We start from the raw sequence: 21,104 nt of genomic DNA on the forward strand, positions 1-21,104 counted from the left end.
TGGAACATCAAAAGTTTTTTTAAAATGGAACGTTAAAAAAAATAGAATGTTAAAAAAAGGAATATAATAATATACACCCCAGTTAGGAATTACCCACACGAGTGATTTTGACCATGCGTTTATTTGACAATACTGAAATGAATTCAAACCATATATTAGGGCTTGCCCTTCACCAACTGATGTGTACTCGGGCCCCTGTTCTTGAAAATTTTCCTCCAAACAAATCTGCATTAGTGTCTGAGTCCCTCATCTCACGAAGGCTATATACCGGTACGCACGTAGAGTCTACATCACTCTACTAACCTATAGAGCGAATACTACCTATGCATTGTTCCCTGTGCCGGCAGGCAATTTGCTAAGAGTTTTACACACAAAAGCGCCCTCAAGTGTCCTATCCACGATGCCCTGTGACATGCGCACTACGTCAGCGTCCTCTTTTTCTCTTAGCCGCAGGCGAGGTATATCGTGAAATTTCAATTGACCTGAATTTCACTGTTTTATTTATGCCTCTTTGCTGTGAGAAAGCTATTTATAAGAAATAAGGAGAAAGTGTTTATTGTAGAGTTATTATAGTAAGTTATTCTAAGTGAAGTGAAGTAAGAAATGAGTAAATCTAGGAAGTTGGGGAGGACTGAGTGTGTCGATAATGGAGGGACGTACATCCCACCAGACAAGCCCGAGTTCTCGGGGGACTGCACCGGTGATGGTACGTCACCGCGGCAGCAGTCCCCTAGTCAGCCACTGCCGGCTGTCGGAGCTGACGGACCCGTTGACCAAGCGGGGGGCCGTACAACCCCACCGTCTTCGGTCAATATCGAGTTCTAGCGGGTCATCCGGTCGATCACACCTTGGGAAACGCCACAAGGGTGGCGACCCAATTTCGGGCAATGATTTTTTGGAGGCTTTCCACTCCCTCGCGGCCTCATTGTCGGGCCAACAGGGGGACTTGGGACTCGGCCCAGTTGGCTCACACACTGGCCATTAGGGTCACAGCTGGATGACTCCGGGCCAATGGGACATACCATACACGGTTAGCCGTGCGCCGGAGTCCCCTCCAGAATTACAGCCCCCACCCGCTAGTCATCACGGCCGTGGTGGGGTGACTACAGACCAGCGGACAATGCCGCGCACGGAGAGCCGTGCACCGGCGTCCCCGCCCGGTATTAGTTTACACCCATCGGCGTCACTAGATTCCGAGCGGGGCTGGATATTGGGACACGGTGACGGCGCTGCTTCGCCCCCGAGGCCTGGTTCCCATTCCCCGGTGACAACTCGCCCCCCGTACTCTGACAACTCGGCAGACGAGAGCGAACTGACCCCCACCATGCAACGCCTATCGGTGGCTGAGACCGAAATCCGCTTGGTTCAACGGGATATGATCAGGGTCCTGAATCTCCCTGCTGGTACCGAACCTCCTCCTCCTGAGCGTCAGTCGTTCAAAAAGAGATCGGGACCGACGGCAGAACCAGTCGGGGCTTTTCCCACAATGCCGCTGGACCGTGTGTGTGTTGACCACATAGAAGGGATAATGCATGAAAAGACATGGAGTGCCTACGCTATTAAAGCGCATAGACACTTATTATCATTTTCCCCCAGGGGATTTTGAGAAATATTTTTCAACTCCAGTCCTGCCGGACTCGGCCATCGACAAACTCGCCGCTGACCGAGGGACAGCTTCCTCCAAGGTCCCCTTTACGGACAAGACCCGTGGAAAGCTAGAGGATGTCACCCGTAGAATGGACTCGTCGGCACGCATGGGTATGCGTGCGACGTCTTTTCTTCTTCTCCTGTCCGAGTACCTGGCCCTGGGGTATGAAGAAGACTCGGTGATACCAGCCGACATGATGGTGGCAGCTCTCCATTGCCTCGATCGCGGCCTATACTCTGCTCTCAACCAGTTCGCTACAGTGTCGACCTTGGCAACATTGTCACGCCGCGCCAATGTGCTAGATGCGCTTTTCCTTCCTTCACCTGGAGCACGTAAGCGTCTCGACGACCTTCCGCTCTCAGGCCCGGACTTATTTTATGGTAAGTTCCAGGAGTCCATGGAGAAAATAAATCTTAAGAAATCGGCCGAGCCCAAAACCGCGGATAAGACAAAGACGATTGGCTAGTAGTGGGTCTTTCTCGGGGGGAGACGGAAGCGGCACTCCAACTAACGTGGCACCTTGCTTCCGACCTCGGATTTCTCATCAACACCAAGAAATCCCATCCAGCCCCCTCGCAGGTTCCCACCTTGTTGGCTGTTGGGCCTTATGGCCAGTATGGTGGACTTTTTTTTTGCAGGTTGAGGATGAGGCCAATTCAACTTCACCTGCTTTCTTTCTACAAACCCCGTTGGCACCCGATTGACCATCCGGTGCCCACTACATCTTGGCTAGTCCCCCACCTTCGTTGGTGGCTAGTTGAGGCCCACATAACGCAGGGCCGCGTTTTCCGCCCGCCCCGCCCGTCAGTACTTATCACGACCGACACGGCTGGGGGGCTACCCTCCACCCGCGACAGGTGGCGGGCGTGTGGGGCCCCGAACACCAATCATCCCACATCAACGTCCTGGAAATGCTGGCAGTCGCCAACGCACTAAAACATTTCCAGTCGGACGTCAGAGGGCAAGCAGTCCTGGTACGATGCGACAACGCCACAGTGGTGGCATACATCAATCACCAGGGGGGCACTCGGTCAGGCCATCTGTGTGCACTAACGTGGGATCTCACCCTCTGGCGCATACATCACGGGATAGCCCTGTCGGCAGTCCACATCCCGGGCGAAGAGAATGTCACAGCCGACGCTCTCTCCAGAGGCTGGATTGCCCTGACAGAGTGGTCACTGCTCCCACAGGTGGCTCAGTCGATCTTCCGACTAATCGACCAGCCTCATGTGGACCTATTCGCGTCACGAATGAACAATCAGCTACCGATTTACTCCACAAGGGGCCTAGATCCCAACACGTGACAGACCGATGCACTGACGGTGCGGTGGGACGGCCTACTGGCCTACGCCTTCCCACCCATCTCCCTCGTTTCTCGAGTGCTGACCAAGATCGAGCAGGAGGATTGCCGAATCCTCCTCATAGCCTCGTTCTGGCTCCGCCAGCTGCGCTTCCCCCGGCTCATCCGGCTCTTGGTTCACCGCCCGGTAATTCTACCGAGGAGGGCCAATCTCCTTTATCAGCCCAGCTCGGGAATCAGCCACCAGGCTGCGGGGGGATCTTCACCTGACATGCTGGGTATTGTCACGCGATCCCTCTGCTCAGCAGGCCTTTCGCGACGAGCTGCAACAATTGCAGCCCAGTCTCGCAGAGCCTCAACCAGAAAGGTGTACGATAGCCGACTACGCCATTTCTTTAAAATGGTGTAGATGGCAATCCATTCATCCCCCCAATACTTCTGATGGGGGAGTGGGGGATTTCCTCCTAGACCTTTTTAACAGTGGGCTCACGACGGCCACGGTAAAAAATTATCGATCGGCCGTTGCCGCGATTCATCAGGGGTTTCCGGACGGTTCTTCCGTTTCCGACAACCCTGCAATCAGCCAACTGATCAAGGGGATGTTTAATACTCGTCCCCCAGTACGCACATTAATCCCATCTTGGGACCTCTTCAGTGTACTATCCACACTGGCGAAGGCCCCTTTTGAACCAATGGATTGCTCAACTTTGTTACAACTCTCCATCAAAGTAGCTTTGCTGTTGGCTGTCGCTACGTCTCGACGACGTAGCGAACTACACTTATTGTCGGTGCAGACAGGAGACATCTGGTGGGAACCGGGGGGTGTCCGCCTGATCCCTACGGCCAGTTTTCTTGCAAAGAACCAGTCAGAGGCTTTTACGCCCCCAGACATCTTTGTCCCGGACATCAAGTCTTTTTCGACTGAGACAAACGACAAACTTTGGTGCCCAGTTCGAGCACTTAAGTGGTATGTCAACCGCACGAAGTCACTTCGTACGGGACACGGAAGATTGTTTGTCACAACGACCCCGCCCTATAGGCCGGCTTCCCGCGATACAATCACCCGCTGGATCATGACGGCCATTCGTTCCGTACCGGGCGGCTGGCCAGCGACCGAGGGACCCATTCGAGCGCATGAGGTCAGGGGAGTGTCCGCCTCGTGGGCCTTTTTTAAGGGTGTCCCCCTATAGTACGGCAGGAGAAATGGGTTCCCATGCACCCCCCCTAAAATAAAATTCCAAGATGATTTTTAGAATCCCTAGGACATCGGATTAAAGAATTTTGATGTTGCCAGTGAAAAAAATTGTCCCATGATGCCCTAATTTGCATATTTCCAAGATGGCTGCCGTGCAAATAATTAAAACGCTAAATGTCATATGTTAGTGACTAATGAGCCGATTTTGATCATCTTGGTGTCAAAATTATGGCTTTTTGGGGTGCTGAATCGATTTTCGAGGTTTCTAAAATAGCTGGAGGTCAATGTCACGTGATTCAGGCAAAAGTCATTTCCCCACCGGCATTATTTTTTACCTAGCTCCCATAGATATGGGGATAGAGGCCTGCCTATTGCTTTACAAATTTCCCACATTATCCCAAAATTTACAAAATCCATTTAATAAAAAAAATATGTGGCATTTTATTTTGGACTTATGACTCAATATTTGATCCCACCCCCTAAGTTTTGGATATGACCCAATATCATGAAAATTCTTAAAATATAGCCAGTGGATAAAAACTTGCCGTTATATTTTTTTTTAGGGTCATGGAATCGATTGATGGTGGTTTAGAAGTTATCAGAGGTCATTTTCTTGCCCCAAGGACAAGGGTCATGGGCATTTTATTAAAAAAACTTCTTCGTTTTCATTTTCAGACATGCACGATTTTTGTCCAACTCCCATTGATATGGAAATGAAAGCTTATTGTTCAGAATTTTTCTTATTAAAACCAAAGACATTTTTATGTGAACAATATGGTTAATCATGATCTTTGAGGTCATGGGATGTGTAAATGTCTTCATCATTGTGTTAAGGTCATCTTCAAGGTCATAGGATGGGAGAAATAAGTACCACTTAGCGCATAGACCTCGTTGCAAGTGATGAACATTTATTACTTCAGTAACTCCTGAACCGGTCATAACAGAAAAAAGACTACTGAGCTATTTATAACAAGGGAACTTATGGCGAAGTCAAATGGACATTCTCAGAATCCATTAAAATATCATCTTCATCAATCTCCATATTCTCCTTAGGATACCGTGTGCCTACTTCGCTCTCTTGCTGGCCCTCTTCATTTTCAGCAGCATCAGTGTCCAACGGATCAACGAGTGATGGTGGCAAGATAGGGCCAATTGACCAGACTGGCTCCAGTACATGTACCCCTTCAACTGTCTTCAGCCACCCTTGATCCTTATCATACGGTAAATTAGGGTCAGCAGCACGCTTGTAGCCGGCCGGCCACACGGTGGTTGACGCGCTGCACTTGATGAAGGATGAGTTAGTTATGGCAGGGAGGCAGGCGGACCATGTCAACCTTCCACTTGCAGTGAAGCTTGTGGTCCTCTCCCTGAGCAGCTTGCTCCTCACCACATTCACATATACATGTCTCACGCGCTTGACCATACATGGCGCAGGTGAAGGCCTCCAACTGCTCCTGCGCCTCTGGGGCCACCCTCCCTGTCACGCCGACCTGCCTGTAACACAGTTCATAATGTACGATCACTTCATGAACCACAATGAATTTGAAAGAGCACTTGAATGTGACTACATGCAAATAATTGTTGATATGCAAATGTTATTTGCCTGAAAACCTTGTGGAACTTGGTGTTCTTCTGGAGCTTCTTCAGTGACGCCACCTTCCCCTTGCCCTTGCAGTCCTTCCCGAGAACGCATATAGGCCAAGCACCGGGCAAACATGACGGTACAGGGCAGATACCGTTTTGTTATGGGCTTGGTCTGGCAGTACCGTAAATTCAATGGTCCAAAACCAGAAAAACAGGCCATTGCTGGCTTGATTGCGGCAATGCAGTTCCGTGTTGACGGCACCATGACGGCACAGAGCTGGTCCAGTGCTGGCAAACCTTAATGGTAGCACAATACAAAGCCTGAATTGGGCCAGTGCCGGCCCTCTTGCGACAAGAATAACAGTAAGACCGCACACAGCCTGTATCGGGCCAGTGCTAGCCTCTTACGACAAACCATATCGGCAAGACGGTATGCCTGAATCGGGCCAGTGTCAGCCATCCTCTTGCGACAAGCCATAACGGCAAGAAAACGGCACACAGCCTGAATCGGGCCAGTGCCGGCCCTCTTAAGGCAAACCATATTGGCAAAACGGTATAAAGCCTGAATCGGGTCACTGCTGGTCCTTTCAGAAAGACCACTTCGGGCTCGATAACATATCTTGCCATAATGGTTTTGACAGGAATATCAGTGGCCTCGTCAGGCCCTGTACTGTCTTTCTGAAAGGACCAGCAGTGACCCGATTCAGGCTCTGTACCATCTTGGCGTTACGGTTTGTTGTATATACATGTAGAAGCACTGGACCAGCTCTGTGCCGTCAACACGGAACTGCATTGCCGCAATCAAGCCAGTAATGGCCCGTTTCTGGTTGAGGACCATTGAAACTGTACGGTACTGCCAGAACAAGCCCATAACAAGCCGGTATTTGCCCTGTTCCATCAAGTTTGCCTGGTACTTGGCCGTTGGAATGTGGTGAGGAGCAAGCTGCTGAGGGAGAGCACCACTAGCTTAACTCCAAGTGGAAGGTTGACATGGTCCGCCTGCCTCCCTGCCATAACTCACTCATCCCTCATCATGTGCAGTGCGTCAACCACCGTGTGGCCAGCCGGCTACAAGTGTGCTGCTGACCCTAATTTTGGGGCTCCCAAACCGTATGATGAGGGTCAAGGGTGGCTGAAGACAGTTGGAGGGGTACATGTACTGGAGCCTGTCTGGTCAATTGGCCCTATCTTGCCACCATCACTCGTTGATCCGTTGGACACTGATGCTGCTGAAAATGTAGAGGGCCAGCAAGAGAGCGAAGTAGCACGCGGTATCCTAAGGAGACTATGGAGATTGACGAAGATGATGTTTTCATGGATTCTGAGGATGTCCCTTAGACTTCGCCACAACGTCACTTGTTATAAATAACCCAGTAGTCTTTCTGTAATTACCGGTTCAGGAGTAATAAATGTTCATCACTTGCAATGAGGTCTATGCGGTAAGTTGTATGTACTTATTTCTTCCGTCCTATGACCTTGAAGATGACCTTAACACAATGACGAAGACCTCAAATTGACACATCCTATGACCTCGAAGATCATGATTAACCATATTGTTCACATAAAATAGTCTTTGGGTTAATAAAGAAAAAATTCTGAACAATAAGCTTTTTATTACCCATATCAATGGGAGTTGGACAAAAATCGTGCATGTCTGAAAATGAAACAAAGAAGTATTTCATTAATAAAATGCCCTTGACCCTTGTCCTTGGAGCAAGAACATGGCCTCTGATTATATCTAAACCACCATCAATCGATTCCATGACCCTAAAAAAAAAAAATAACGGTAAGCTTTTATCCACTGGCTATATTTTAAGAATTTTCATAATATTGGGTCATATCCAAAACTTAGAGGTGGGATCAAATATTGAGCCATAAGTCCAAAATAAAATGCCACATATTTTTTTTATCACTAAATGGATTTGGTAATTGGGATAATGTGGAAAATTTGTAAAGCAATAAGTAGGCCTCTATCACCATATCTATGGGAGCTAGGTAAAAAATAATGCCGGACGCATGTTTTACCTAAATGACCTTGACTTTTGCCTGAATCATGTGACCTTGACCTCCAGCTATTTTAGAAACCTCGAAAATCGATTCAGCACCCCAAAAGCCATAATTTTGACACCAAGATTATCAACATTGGCTCATTAGTTACTAACATATGACATTTAGCGTTTTAATTATTTGCACGGCAGCCATCTTGGAAATATGCAAATTAGGGCATCATGGGACAATTTTTTTTCGCTGGCAACATCAAAATTCTTTAATCCGATGTCCTAGGGATTCTAAAAACCATCTTGGAATTTTATTTTAGGGGGGTGCATGGGAACCCATTTCTCCTGCCGTACCACTAGGTGACATCGTCAAGGCAGCCTGCTGGAAGAACCCTAACACTTTCGCGGGAAGCCGGCCTGAAGGATGTCCTCCAGTCAGATTACAAGGCTGGAAGAGAAGTGCTGAAGGCGGTCAGTGAGCGGGTGAGCATATAAATATATATTTCTATGGGCATTAAGTCTAATGAGGTGTACCTATCATGTGTTTATCCCCATAATGGTGACACCCCCCCCCCCCCGACCTTTTGCGCACAAGCTTTTTGGGTTCCACCTACGAGATGAAGCCTAGAGCGTCTAGGGTTTTGTTTGTCCTTCGGACACGCCTCATGTCCTACGCCCCTGTAGACATACGGTAACTCGCGTATACCCACCGCCTTACTCGGTGCGAGTCTATGCATAGGTAGTATTCGCTCTACAGGTAAGTAGAGTGATGTAGACTCCCCCCCCCCCCCCACAGTAGTGTGGTTGGGGTCTACGAGCGAATACTTATCTGTAGAGCACCCCTCCCTCCTTCCCCACTATACTCAATTCCTTGAGTGCTTACGCAGGTAACGCTTGAGAAAAAGAGGACGCTAACGTAGTGCGCATGTCACAGGGTGTCGTGGATAGGACACTTGAGGGCGCTATTGTGTGTAAAACTCTTAGCAAATTGCCTGCCGGCATAGGGAACAATGCATAGGTAGTATTCGCTCTACAGGTAAGTATTCACTCGTAGACCCCAACCACACTACTGTGGGGGGGGGGGGGGATTTAACTGCTCCCTGATTTTGTTGATGTGTTTGTGCAGTTTGCTCTGCAGCGTTGATTCGCTTTTCATGTCCTCAATCAACTCGCTTCTCATTGCCTCAATCATTTCATCCAACTGCTCGAAAATGACTTCATACTTCTCCAGAAGTATCTCGTACGCAGCTAGACTGATGGTATGCAAGTAATCGACCATGTTTGATAACAGTTCACGCGGGTTGCCGTTACTGACAAAACACAGTGGTGCCTCGTATTCCAGAATATTACTGGCAATGCTGACACTCAGTATCTAGTGGCATGCTTCCCAACACAATTTGGAGTCTCGCTGGCGCATTGAGGGAGATACGGACTGGAAGTAGCATATAATCGAAAGTGGCCCTGTAGGGGTTATATTTCATGTCCTCCTCTACATCTATGCCGACCTCGGATAACTTGTCAAAGACAGTTAAGGGCAGTTGGTAAGAACCTCCAATGAACTTGTGTTTGACGTTGACGTCACAAAATGAGTTTGTGACGTAGGAGATCTCTTAAACACGGTGCAACACTTCGAGCAGGCGTACAATCGGCTGTACTTATTCAGATCGGAATTATAGAAAAAGTGGTTTCCCCACAGGTTAAGATACAGAGTATTGGGATAGCGGCGGTGAGAACACCTGATCAGTTCCACCTGTATCCTACATTTGCTGGGATGTTCCTCCTCGGCCTGTGTCATCTCATCAGCCTCGTTTTCACCATCTACGTCATAGGCAGCAGCCGGCAGCAGTGTATATACCTGCACATTCACCTGAAACACCACCTCGGCAATGGCCAGCTCATCAGCATTATTTCGTCTACCTCGTGTACTGCCTTTTCAGTTGAGTTGAATTGGCTCCCCTGGATACGGCCAGACACCGAAAGAAACAGTGACTGTTGTCGTATTTTTCTCCGGTGTTCCAGTTACGAACAAAAGTGATTAAACCCTGGTTGTTTGCAACCTAGGGTGGAAGTTCCTCTACGGGTGAGCCGATGGAAAACTGCGGCATTTTGTTGACGTAGATCGTCACGTTGGTGATGGCTGCAACGGTCCACTTGCATCAAGACTAACTCTAACCGAGTTTGTGGCATACTACGCCATCACTCTTAAAGTGGGAGGGAGATATGGCCAAATCCAGATCGATCCATTGCCTGTTGTGATAATTGTCTATGGGATTCATTTACACTTCGGGAGCAAATGGCACCCTTTTGCTTGTCCTTGGGTACCAACCAATTACCATCTCAATCATTGTTAATGGAGTAAAGTCAGCAGGAGGGTACCTGGATAACATCTATACTACAATCACGAAAATAATCGGAGGGCGCTGTCATTTTCCCGACCGGTCTCCCGTCCCGCCCGCGCCCGTTGGCCGCGGGGGGTGCGGAACGGGGCCCGACTATTTCCACCCTATTTCCCATAATTCCCTTCCCCATTGGGCCGCGCCGGCCATCTTGCTTGCGTATGGGCCGGTGTCACATGAAAATTCGACTCCTATGAAAATCGGACCCCTATTTCCCTATTATTGGTTGATCCCTCGCACGTGACAGGTCACTCTCCCGAAATGATCCTTAAAATAGCGTAGTATATCGTACTCACGCGTGCGCAGTACTACCAATGAGTCCACATTTCATGGAGTCGGATATTCACGCTACACCTGTCGTGCCACGTATACGTATACGTTCGTTTAGAGGAGCTTGCGCTGCAGCGCATGCAACGGTATTCCATGCAACATGCAAAGCTAAAGGCATGCTTGCCCCACATTTTCTCAGCACTACTAGCTTCGTTTGATGGTCATTTGATGCATTGTTTATGCTACAATTTTCTCTTTCAATGGTAAGTCCGATTTGTGCTATGACACATTATAGATTATAGTTAGTAGTAATTCTTTCGAACACCTCTGGCAAAGGATTATAAGTATTTTTTCGAACACCACTGCTGGCAATGACAATTGTTGTTTGTGAAAAGTGTGACCCAATCGCGTGGGCCTCGGACATGGCGATCGTGTAGTATTTAGTATGTAGTAGTAGGGCCCGGTTCCTATAAGGGAACAAAATCTTCTTTACAAAAGCCCGACCAAAATAGTTGGAGACATTCTCAATAAACTGGTATGTCATAGATAGAGGGCCGGGTTTTGATTTTTTTAGAGAAATTTTTTTTTGGGGGGGGAAATTACGATGACAGCGCAGCGAAAACACGCAACCCGAAAATAAAGATGGCGATTACTGCGCGATGTGCTGTGAGCACGCACGGCGCGCAGAATCGTAAGGCACAAACCGCGCAGGAACAATTTATTTGTAGCTATTGTTAGCCGATGTATTTTTTTTTACAAGTTTTCTTTGTTACTCCTTTACACAGGACTCCCGATGACACCCACATCACATGACCAGCTCCAACCATGCTCCAAGCATGCTCCAGTGCATGCTTCAACCAGTTCCCAAAGCAAGAATCTCGACTCAAGACGAAGACGCGACACACCTATTCTTTCCAGTTCATCTGCAAGATTCCTGCTTTTTCTCTTTACCCATTCAAAACACATTTTTCTTCTAGCCATAATTTTATTATTTAGAAGTCATGAAAATGAAAAAGTGCAAAAATAATCACTCTTTTCTGCTGTTTTATGTCCATCCTTTTTTAAAGTTATATCCTTGGCTTAGTTGTACCCAAGAATAATTATGGAATGATTACCCGTCTTGCTTGAAAGTCTTTCATGGAATGTTTTTGCCTATGCTAAACAAGCCTGGACCGACGTCCCTTGCGAAAATCGCTCCGAAAATTTACTACAATTATATCCCCTGAGTTTTGTCGAGGTACTACCCTGTAATGAATGCAAACACATTATTACTAAAAAAATCGTGTGTGCATTGTATCTGATTTCATTTTCACAGTTTTGTAATAAATACATTTAACATGTGGTTCTTGACATAATTATGAAGTGCTCCAATATGTCCTTTCTTATAGTTTTACTCTCTTCTGCAAATAAACGTGTTACAATACTTTGCTCTACAACCCCATCACCATAATAAAAACACCAACTGTTATAATGACATCAACTACTACTTAATACATAAGAAACACCCCCTTCACCATAACGAATATAAATTGTTGCCCACTTCCCCGGAAATATAAGTGACCATTCACAGGTGTAACATAAGTAGGCATGGGCGTCGCAAGGGGGAGGGGGGGGAGCAAGGGGGGCACCTGCCCCCCCCCCCCCCCCCCCCGGAAAAGCAAAGAAAAAAGAAGGGAAAAAAATGAGTTTAATTTTAAATTTAATGAGTTGGGGGGGCTAAATGTCCCTGCCCCCCTCTAAAACTGATAAATGGAGAATGTGTTGAGAAAAACAGGCATTTTTTTGGCAAAAATATGTTTTGCCCCCTCTAGAAAACAAATCCTGGCGACGCCCATGTAAATAGGCCACACAATATCCAACCCCCACCCCCACTGGCTTCCCCCTCCTCTCCTCTGTAGTGAGAACGATGAATACGACGTTGTAAAGGCCAAGATCAAACCGCGTTTCATCTAAATTACCTAATTGTACAGTTGGTGTATACGTCCTTAATGGTTTGGCACCTTGAAAAATCAATGTTCAATTTGACTGGACAATATTCCAGCACAACATTAGTTATGAGCTTTATGTGCATGTAATGAGACATCGCATGAGACAATCGGTCGGCAATAAATACTTAATTTCATTCAACTGTTGACAGCAAGACCTTACTAATCGGTGCGCAATTTAAAACAACATTTAAACGGTATGAATCCCAGCACAAACATAAACCTCCACAATATCAGCGATTTCAATATCACCATCTCCCCTCTATAACAAAAACCATTTCTCCCCTTCCCTGGAAATATTTCTCCCCATCCCCGGAAATATTTGTGACATGGTTGACGGGTTGTACGGAAATTGGGCGTTCCGACTAGCACCCTTCACCCTAGCTAGCCCCTTCCCCTATATTGACAATATGTCCTGGACCCTCGCACAATCTCCGCAGGAAATGTTATGTGCGCGCACGTTGCTAAACGCAAATACAACTTAGGCGAGACTGATGGCGAGTCCAAATAGGCTCGCGTGCAGCAGAGCGTCTGATTCTTTATTTGACTTAACAGTTGTTTGGAGTTATTGGAGTTTAAATTATCGAGATTTCACTGTATACAGTAATTATTACGAAACAGTCAACTCCACCCATCTAGCGGGTGCCGAGCGAAGCGCGGCATCCCGCTAGTGTTCATATAAATCTGACATGGAATGGTGTCCAGCTTGTTCTCTCATAAGCTTTTTTTTTTAACCGTTTACTTTGTCTTACAAGCTAGTTATAGGGACAGCATCCCCTCTATACAGGACCACAACAAAAACACATTTATATACAAAAAAGATAGCTTTATGAGTCTCAGCTCATGGAAAGCTAGGTGACTGGAATCTATTACTTGCAATTGTTCTTATCTGCAGTGCGATGATCATCTGTACATTGCCGTGAATGGTGATGGCTCTGAATCCGAAGTGTTTCTTCAACGCAAACTGCAAGTTCTTCATCGACTGGTTGAATTTTACTATGGGCCTATATCTGATCAGTGAGTTTATTTTATGGAAGCTATCTTTAGCTTTACATTTAACAAAAATAGTGCAGGAGAGCTCAGAATGCAGCATGGAAGGATAAAGGAAGACTGAAGTAGAGAAAGGGAAGAGAGAGATGTTAACAGGGTAAAGTAAAGGTAGAACACTGGAGCTGTGGCAGAGCCACAACATTTTGTTGAATACTGTGTAACGAGTGAGATATGCCATTCAATAGAGGTGTTGCTATTTGTTCTTTGGGCTGTACCGGGGGACTAACAAGATAAGGACTCTGATTCCTGAGTGTGCTTCTGGCAAAGAATACATCTTGATTTTTTTCCTCTTTTCCTATATACCCCACCCAAAATCTCTTTTCCCAGAATAAAATTGTGTGACTCCTGTCCAATGTGGGGGTACAGGCCATCAGATATATTCACTTGTACCAAGTACATGTATATAAATCATCCAGCTACTATAGTTTGATTGTTATTGAAAGTGTAACTATTTTTAATTGTTTTTTTTTTAGGCTTCGACCAGAAAGCGTTTCTGAGAGACAACGCGTATGGGAGGAATTAGCCAGATTGATTGACACCTGGACAGAGTTATATGGCAAAGAGCAATGCTTCCTGGTAGAGGTTAGTTGCTGCATTTTATTGACCCAACAGTTTACATTGAATAGAAGTGGATATTACCTGATTTCCATTGTACATTTTGCAAACGACTTTGACACATTTTCAGGTGATAGGGAGTCTTAATGCAGCTGGAAACAGCTCAAAATTTCTGGGGACAAAATAACTAGAGCTAGCGCATTTGTTACAATACAAACGCAGTCTTTTTTTCTTTTTTTTCCCGACTTTCACTCGGGAGGTAACACACTGAGTATACAGTGTTTAAAAAACGTCGGTGAAGGGCAAAACCTAATTTGATTTATTCATATGTTACTTCCACTTCTGTAACCTTACCGACAAATATGCAAAGTGAAAGGAAAACGTTTATGTGCATGCATTGGTTCACCTACATGTAACTTTCATCATTCGGATGTCTAACATTGGAAAATGTGTTTGAAACCATTCTTTGTGGAAAATTTATAACAATTTTTTTTTTTTTTTGGCTTTTCCGCAAAGTTTGCTTTGGGGTAAAAAAGTCAAAGGTCAAGGTCACCGTAGTGAGTTAAAGGTAAATCGTTTCCGGATGATAACTTGAGTTAGAAATTATATTTTGCTGTCTAACTTCGGTAGGGGTTTCCCATTGGTACAGGCATGTTGGGATTGGTTCTGGGGTCAAAGGTCAAAGATCAAGGTCACCATGTTGAGTTAAAGGTGAATGGTTTCCAGATGATAACTTGACTATGGCTGTTACTTTTTTTTTCTTACTTTTTTTCTTTGGCTTTTTCGCAAATTTGCGAAAAAGACTTTGTTTTTGTTCTGATTTTTTTGTGTTTTTGCAAATTTGCGTAAAAGCCTTTGTTTTTGTTCTGATTTTTGCTTTTCCGCTCGAAAGCGGAAAATCATTGTTTTTGTTCTGATTTTTTTTTTTTTTTTTTTCCCACTGTTTCTTTTTGTTCTTACCCAAATCCCATACACTTTGTACATGTTTTATTGACTGCCGCACTTTGGACCTAAAACAAACTCGTATTCTAATGAAAACTTTGTCATACATCATGTGATTTTATATCGATTTTTGAAGTTTTGGACCTTTAAGCCATATCTCACGAACGCAATATGCTAAATTCAAAATTCTTTTTGTATTATGTTTCTTAGATAACAGGTATATTCACAAAATTGTGAAAATTGTGCGACGTCATTATGACGTCATCAAAAATGCGAATTTTTTTTTTTAACACATATAAGGGAATGTCCAATCATAGTGAAACTTGGTGGTTGGGTAGATAATAGTGCTAGTATACAAAATCTGAAATGACGTCATGATGACGTCATCGGTTGATTTTTGACGATTTTTAAAAATATTTACAATTTTATTCTGCTTACAAAATTTAAAGTTGGAGTCCATCATTTGCAGCTATCCAAAAAAGTAACTGGCGTAATTATTGTTGAAAAACATACTGGTTAAAAGATAGTAAGGGGACTAAACTCCCTGTGAAATTATTCTTTCTGGCAAGCTCTCATTTTGAAGAAATCAACGAAAGAAGGCCTTTCCAACGGTGCGTCTTAAGAAGCACCGTAGGAAAATTTAAATTAGTAGTTCGTTTTGTTATTCGGCGCAGAGCACGCAAGCATTGGCATGACACACAGGCGCGCGCGGTTGCTATAATTCGTCGAATCAGTGCATGACATTGCGTATAGCTGCAATTCAAAACAATTGATTCAGCAACTTTTGATTTGAAATTGAGATCCTAGAATGCTTTTTTTTTGGAATATACAGCTGAAGCTGAGCTGAAACTTCATCAGGTTAGCTGTTCAGTGTCCTTCATTAGATTTTGAACACTTTTGTTGCTTCAAACGAACAAACTGTACAAATTACAAATGATGGACTATACCTTTAACACCTTTATTCATCCGATTAGCTTCAACATGCTGTAATAGGTACCTGTGTATTTTGTGAAAAATGTGTGATGTCACGATGACGTCATTAAAAATGCAATTTTTAATAACACTGATAAGGGTATTAAAGTCCGATTGTCTTGAAACTTGGTGGGTAGGTAGATAGTGTTATTAGTATGTAAAATCTGAAGTGAAGTCATGATGACGTCATCACTTATTTTTTTATTAATTTATCAACTTTTTAACATTTTCTTCTAATACAAAAATTTGACAAAGTATTTTTTTAAAAGTATTTCTTTACACGTATTTTTTCTAAAATAATAATAATAAAAATAATAATAATATTAATAATATCTAATTCTTGTATAGCGCCAAATCCGTCAAAATTGACGCTCAAGGCGCTTCACAGAAATAAAAATAAATCAGTTAAAATTTAAGAACAAACTAAAATTAATACAAGAAAAATCTTAAAAATAAATATAAAAAAAAAAAATAATAATATGGTTTATAAAAGACAGCCAAAACTGTCAAGATAGACAATAAGTCAGTACAAACAGTAAAGCTGTTTGTCCATGCTTTATGGTTGAACCAACTTGAATAAAACTTGAATCAACTTTTTCCTCGCAGGTCTCCCTAAGTTGTAAGAAGTTAAAGTTTACATTTGTTGATGACTGCAGTACTGTCACTTAAAGGGAATATACATCATTTGCTTTTGCTGTAATTTTCAGAAATGGATGGAATTGGGGGGTTGGAAATATATAGCAAATATAGTTACACTGACTTTTTTGAGGTTTTGGGTTCGAAAATGCTATAAAAACCAAGAAAAACAATCATTTTCCTGTAGTCTGGTTCCCTGACTCCATTTAAGAAGAAACAGAGCAGTTTACATATATTGGGGAATTGTAAGGTCAGGGAACCAGTCTAGCTGGCTTGTACCCGTCCATAGGTGTGTAATCGATTGCAAACAAGTGCGATGGTCAACTGGGGCCAGTATTTGAAAAAAAGCCAGTTTTTTCCAACGCTGATCGGCCGATCAGCGTTGGAAATTGATACAAAAATACCACTTTTCTTGAAAATGACAGTATACGAGGTGCCATGATTTTACAGGATGCTTTACACTGTCATTCACTAACAGTCCAGCAAGGTATTTCAAAATGATTTGGTAGTTTTATTTTTTGATGTTTGCAAATGTTGTATTTTCCCTTTAATGATGACTTTTCAGATTTTTTTTATTTTATGGTAACACAGAACATTTTCATAGCAAATTACACGGTCTTAGCCCATACCTAGTGCCTCGTACCTTTCACATTTTATTGCATTTATTGTCAAAACTGTACAGTCAGCATTTGCCTGTGTACTACGGTTATATTTCAACTACATTTCCCGCAAATGCGACTGCAAAAAAATTCGAATTTCACAGACCAACGGGAAAATTCACCCTACAGCTGCCATGGCCCATAATTATTATTTTCATATGGTTCCAGTTTTTATCCCCCTGGCTGTAAGCCGGAGGGGGATATTGCCATAGCGTATTCCTTCTGTGTGTGTGTCTGTAGGTCTGTATGTATGTATGCGCGAGTTTGTCTTACGGTCACTATGTGGACATGTGAACAAAAGATGTCCACATAATGCAGGTTGTGTTGGCGTTCTGTGGACTAAGCCGCGTCCACATAACGTTTCACCCTCTCTGGAAAACAGGTTTAGAGGCATTTTTGGGTAAGGGTTATCTGTCGCAGAATGAAGAGAAACATTCAAGGAAATCAAAAAATAAATTTGGGGTTGAAAGAGTTTTCACAGTTTAAGTAAAATTATTTTTGTACTTAATTTTCTTAACTACACGAAAACAAAGGAATGTCCACATAGCGTATGTAAAACAAACATGGGTGTGTGTCAAAATGTAGGAATGCTGCGTAGGATGTGTTTTGAAGTGTTGCGCTACGGAGAGTGGCTGCCGAATTCTCACACTGTGCAGATGTTCAGTGAATCGGTCAGCGAGGCGTCGCTTTGTTTCTCTGATGTAGAGTAAACCCACGTAACCTTCCAGTTCGTGATTCATTGATACGTTGCTTCAAGAATCTCCAAATCAACCCTATGACAAAAGAGATCTTCAATTCATCGTCCACTCCGATGTGTGCCTTCAAGAAGGACCAATCCATCAGAGATCTCCTAGTCCATACATCCCTCCCAACTGACACTGCTAATGAGTTTGGCACTACCCCTTGTCATCGTTCACGCTGCAACACTTGCCGTTATGTTGACGCTTCATCTTGCATCAACGGACCACGTGGCCGGCAATACATCCATGGCAAGTACACCTGCACCACGACAAACTTGGTATATTGCATCACTCGCAAACGATGTAACAAACTCTACATCAAGAAACAAAGCGACGCATCGCCAACCGATTCACCGAACATCTGCGTAGTGTGAGAATTCGGCAGCCATCTCCGTAGCGCAACACTTCAACACACATCCTCACACTTGTGACAACATGCAGGTGTGCGTCGTAACTACGACAACAATTGACGCACAACGCAAAGAACGAGAGCAGCGTCTCATATTCGATCTGGGGACGCTCTCGCCTGGTGGTTTGAACGTGGAATTCTCCGCGTTCAAAACATGCAAGAACACCCTATGAAGATGGACGCCAGGTCCGAAAGCTGGTACAACAGCTAATCCAGTGAGCACTGATCTACATTAACTTTTTTTAACCCTTACTCTCTGAGGGTAGTTTACTGCATGTCAGTTGGTTATGCCAATGCCCTCCAGCTGCAGTATATTGGCAGATAAACTATCTTGACAGTGAAGGCTCCAATTGGCAGGAGTTGGAGGCCCTGGAGGGTGCCTGATACTGACCAGCTGGGGGCACTCACTTTGTTATCAGAGGACTCTCATTGTTCTCTGTGGCATGTATTGGAGTGCCTGTCCAGTTACCCTTGAAATGACATGGCAGATATTGGAGGGCCATGCAAAAAACATAGGAGATTTTCTTGAGGCACATATTGGCATGCGTTGGAGGGTCAAGTAGGGTAAGGGTTAATGTAGATCATTATTTTTTATGGGGGTGTGTCAGTGCGTATGTCCGTATGTCCGTCTGGGCAGCTTAGTTTCCGGATGAAAACATGACTTACAAATGTTGTTTGGGATTGTAACTTCGGTAGGGGGTTGCCCTGAGGAGAAGGCAAGTTGGGATTGGTTTTGAGGTCCAAAGGTCAAAGGTCTCCGTGGTGAGTTAAAGGTTAATGGTTTCCGGATGATAACTTGAGTTAGAAATCACATTTTGCTGTCTAACTTCGGTAGGGGGTTTCCCTTGGGTACAGGCAAGTTGGGATTGGTTTTGGGGTCAAAAAGTCAAAGGTCAAGGTCACTGTGGTGAGTCAAAGGTAAATGGTTTCAGGATGATAACTTGAGTTGGAAATGAGATTTTGGTGTCTAACTTAGGTAGGGGGTTGCCCTTGGGTACAGGCAAGTTGGGATTGGTTTTGGGGTCAAAAGGTCAAAGGTCATCACGTGATATCACGTGGCGTCATCCTAAATGTGCATATTTTAAGGCCCTACATCTACAGAACCAGAAGTCCAATCGGGTTCAAACTCGGTATTGCGGTTTCTGGAACGTGAAATAGACAAAAATTGCAGTGACATCACAATGACATCATCATGTGATTTTATATAAATTATTAAATTTTTAGAGATTTTACTCATTTCTCATCAGCGGAGCGTGGTAAATTCGAAATTCTTTTTGTAAGAGGTTTGTTAGATGGATACACATAATTTCGTAAAATGTGTGACGTCATACCGGTAAAAACCATGATTTTTTAATTCACATATAAGGGTTTGTCCATTCGTTATTAAACTTGGTGGGTAGGTAGGTATTGATAAAAGCATTCAAAGTTTGAAGTGACATCATCATAATGTCATCATCTGATTTTTTATTAATTTTCAAAATTTTTATATTTTCTTCTTATTACCAAAATTTACATAAAAAAAAGAATAATCCGATCGACTTCAAACCTGGCACACACTTAGACCACCGTCTGAAGATTCAGACAGAATCATGATGTCATAATGACGTTATTATGTGTCAACTGACATCATCTTATATGTGCATATTTTAATGCCCTATATCTACAGAGAGCCTGAAATCCGATAGGGTTCAAACTTGGTATGCAGGTATTTCGGGACGTGATATAGACAAAATTACAGTGACGTCATGATGATGTCATCATGTGATTTTTTTTATGAATTATTCAATTTTTGGACCTTTCATATCTCATCAACGAAACATGCTAAATTTGAAGTTCTTTTTGTAAAAGGTTTGTTAGGTCGTTGATAGCTACAGAAAATTTCAAGAAATATGTGACATCATCATGACGTCATCATCTGATTTTTTATTCATTATTAAAATTTTCATATTTTCTTCTTATTACCAAATATTACATAAAAACAATCCGATCGACTTCAAACCTGGCACACACTTAGACCACCGTCTGAAGATTCAGGCAGAATCATGATGTCATAATGACGTTATTATGTGTCAACTGACATCATCTTATATGTGCATATTTTAATGCCCTATATCTACAGAGAGCCTGAAATCCGATAGGGTTCAAACTTGGTATGCAGGTATTTCGGGACGTGATATAGACAAAATTGCAGTGACGTCATGATGATGTCATCATGTGATTTTTTTTTATGAATTATTCAATTTTTGGACCTTTCATATCTCATCAACGAAACATGCTAAATTTGAAGTTCTTTTTGTAAAAGGTTTGTTAGGTCGTTGATAGCTACAGAAAATTTCAAGAAATATGTGACATCATCATGACGTCATCATCTGATTTTTTATTCATTATTAAAATTTTCATATTTTCTTCTTATTACCAAATATTACATAAAAACAATCCGATTGACTTGAAACCTGGCACACACTTAGACCACCATCTTAAGATTCAGGCGGAATCACAATGTCATAATGATGTCATCATGTGTCACGTGACGTCATCCTAAATGTGCATATTTTAAGGCCGTATATCTACAGAGCCTGAAATCCTATCGGGTTCAAACTTAGTATGCAGGTTCTTTTAACTACATGTCTTCTCAACTAAATCCCCATGAATATTACTTCCCACAATCATGATTAGATTATCAGCTAGTGGCTTGATAAATTAAAAGTCAATCTTGAGATCATCTTGTTTATTCTCATTACAGTGAAGCCTTTCCTCACATGTGTA

General features: G+C 43.6%; 1 protein-coding gene across 1 annotated transcript in view; it reads left to right on the forward strand.

Moving 5' to 3' along the window:
• Nucleotides 1-21,104, forward strand: part of LOC119734786 (Hermansky-Pudlak syndrome 1 protein homolog) — a 129,644-nt gene that overhangs the window by 20,877 nt on the left and 87,663 nt on the right. Inside the window, exons 3-4 of the mRNA XM_038208343.1 lie at nt 13,271-13,392; nt 13,899-14,007. Coding sequence (XP_038064271.1) covers nt 13,271-13,392; nt 13,899-14,007 — 231 coding nt within the window. The remainder of the gene's footprint in view (nt 1-13,270; nt 13,393-13,898; nt 14,008-21,104) is intronic.

The sequence above is a fragment of the Patiria miniata genome, unplaced genomic scaffold (genome assembly GCF_015706575.1).
Source record: "Patiria miniata isolate m_02_andy unplaced genomic scaffold, ASM1570657v1 HiC_scaffold_10, whole genome shotgun sequence".
In the NCBI taxonomy this organism is placed as follows: Eukaryota; Metazoa; Echinodermata; class Asteroidea; order Valvatida; family Asterinidae; genus Patiria; species Patiria miniata.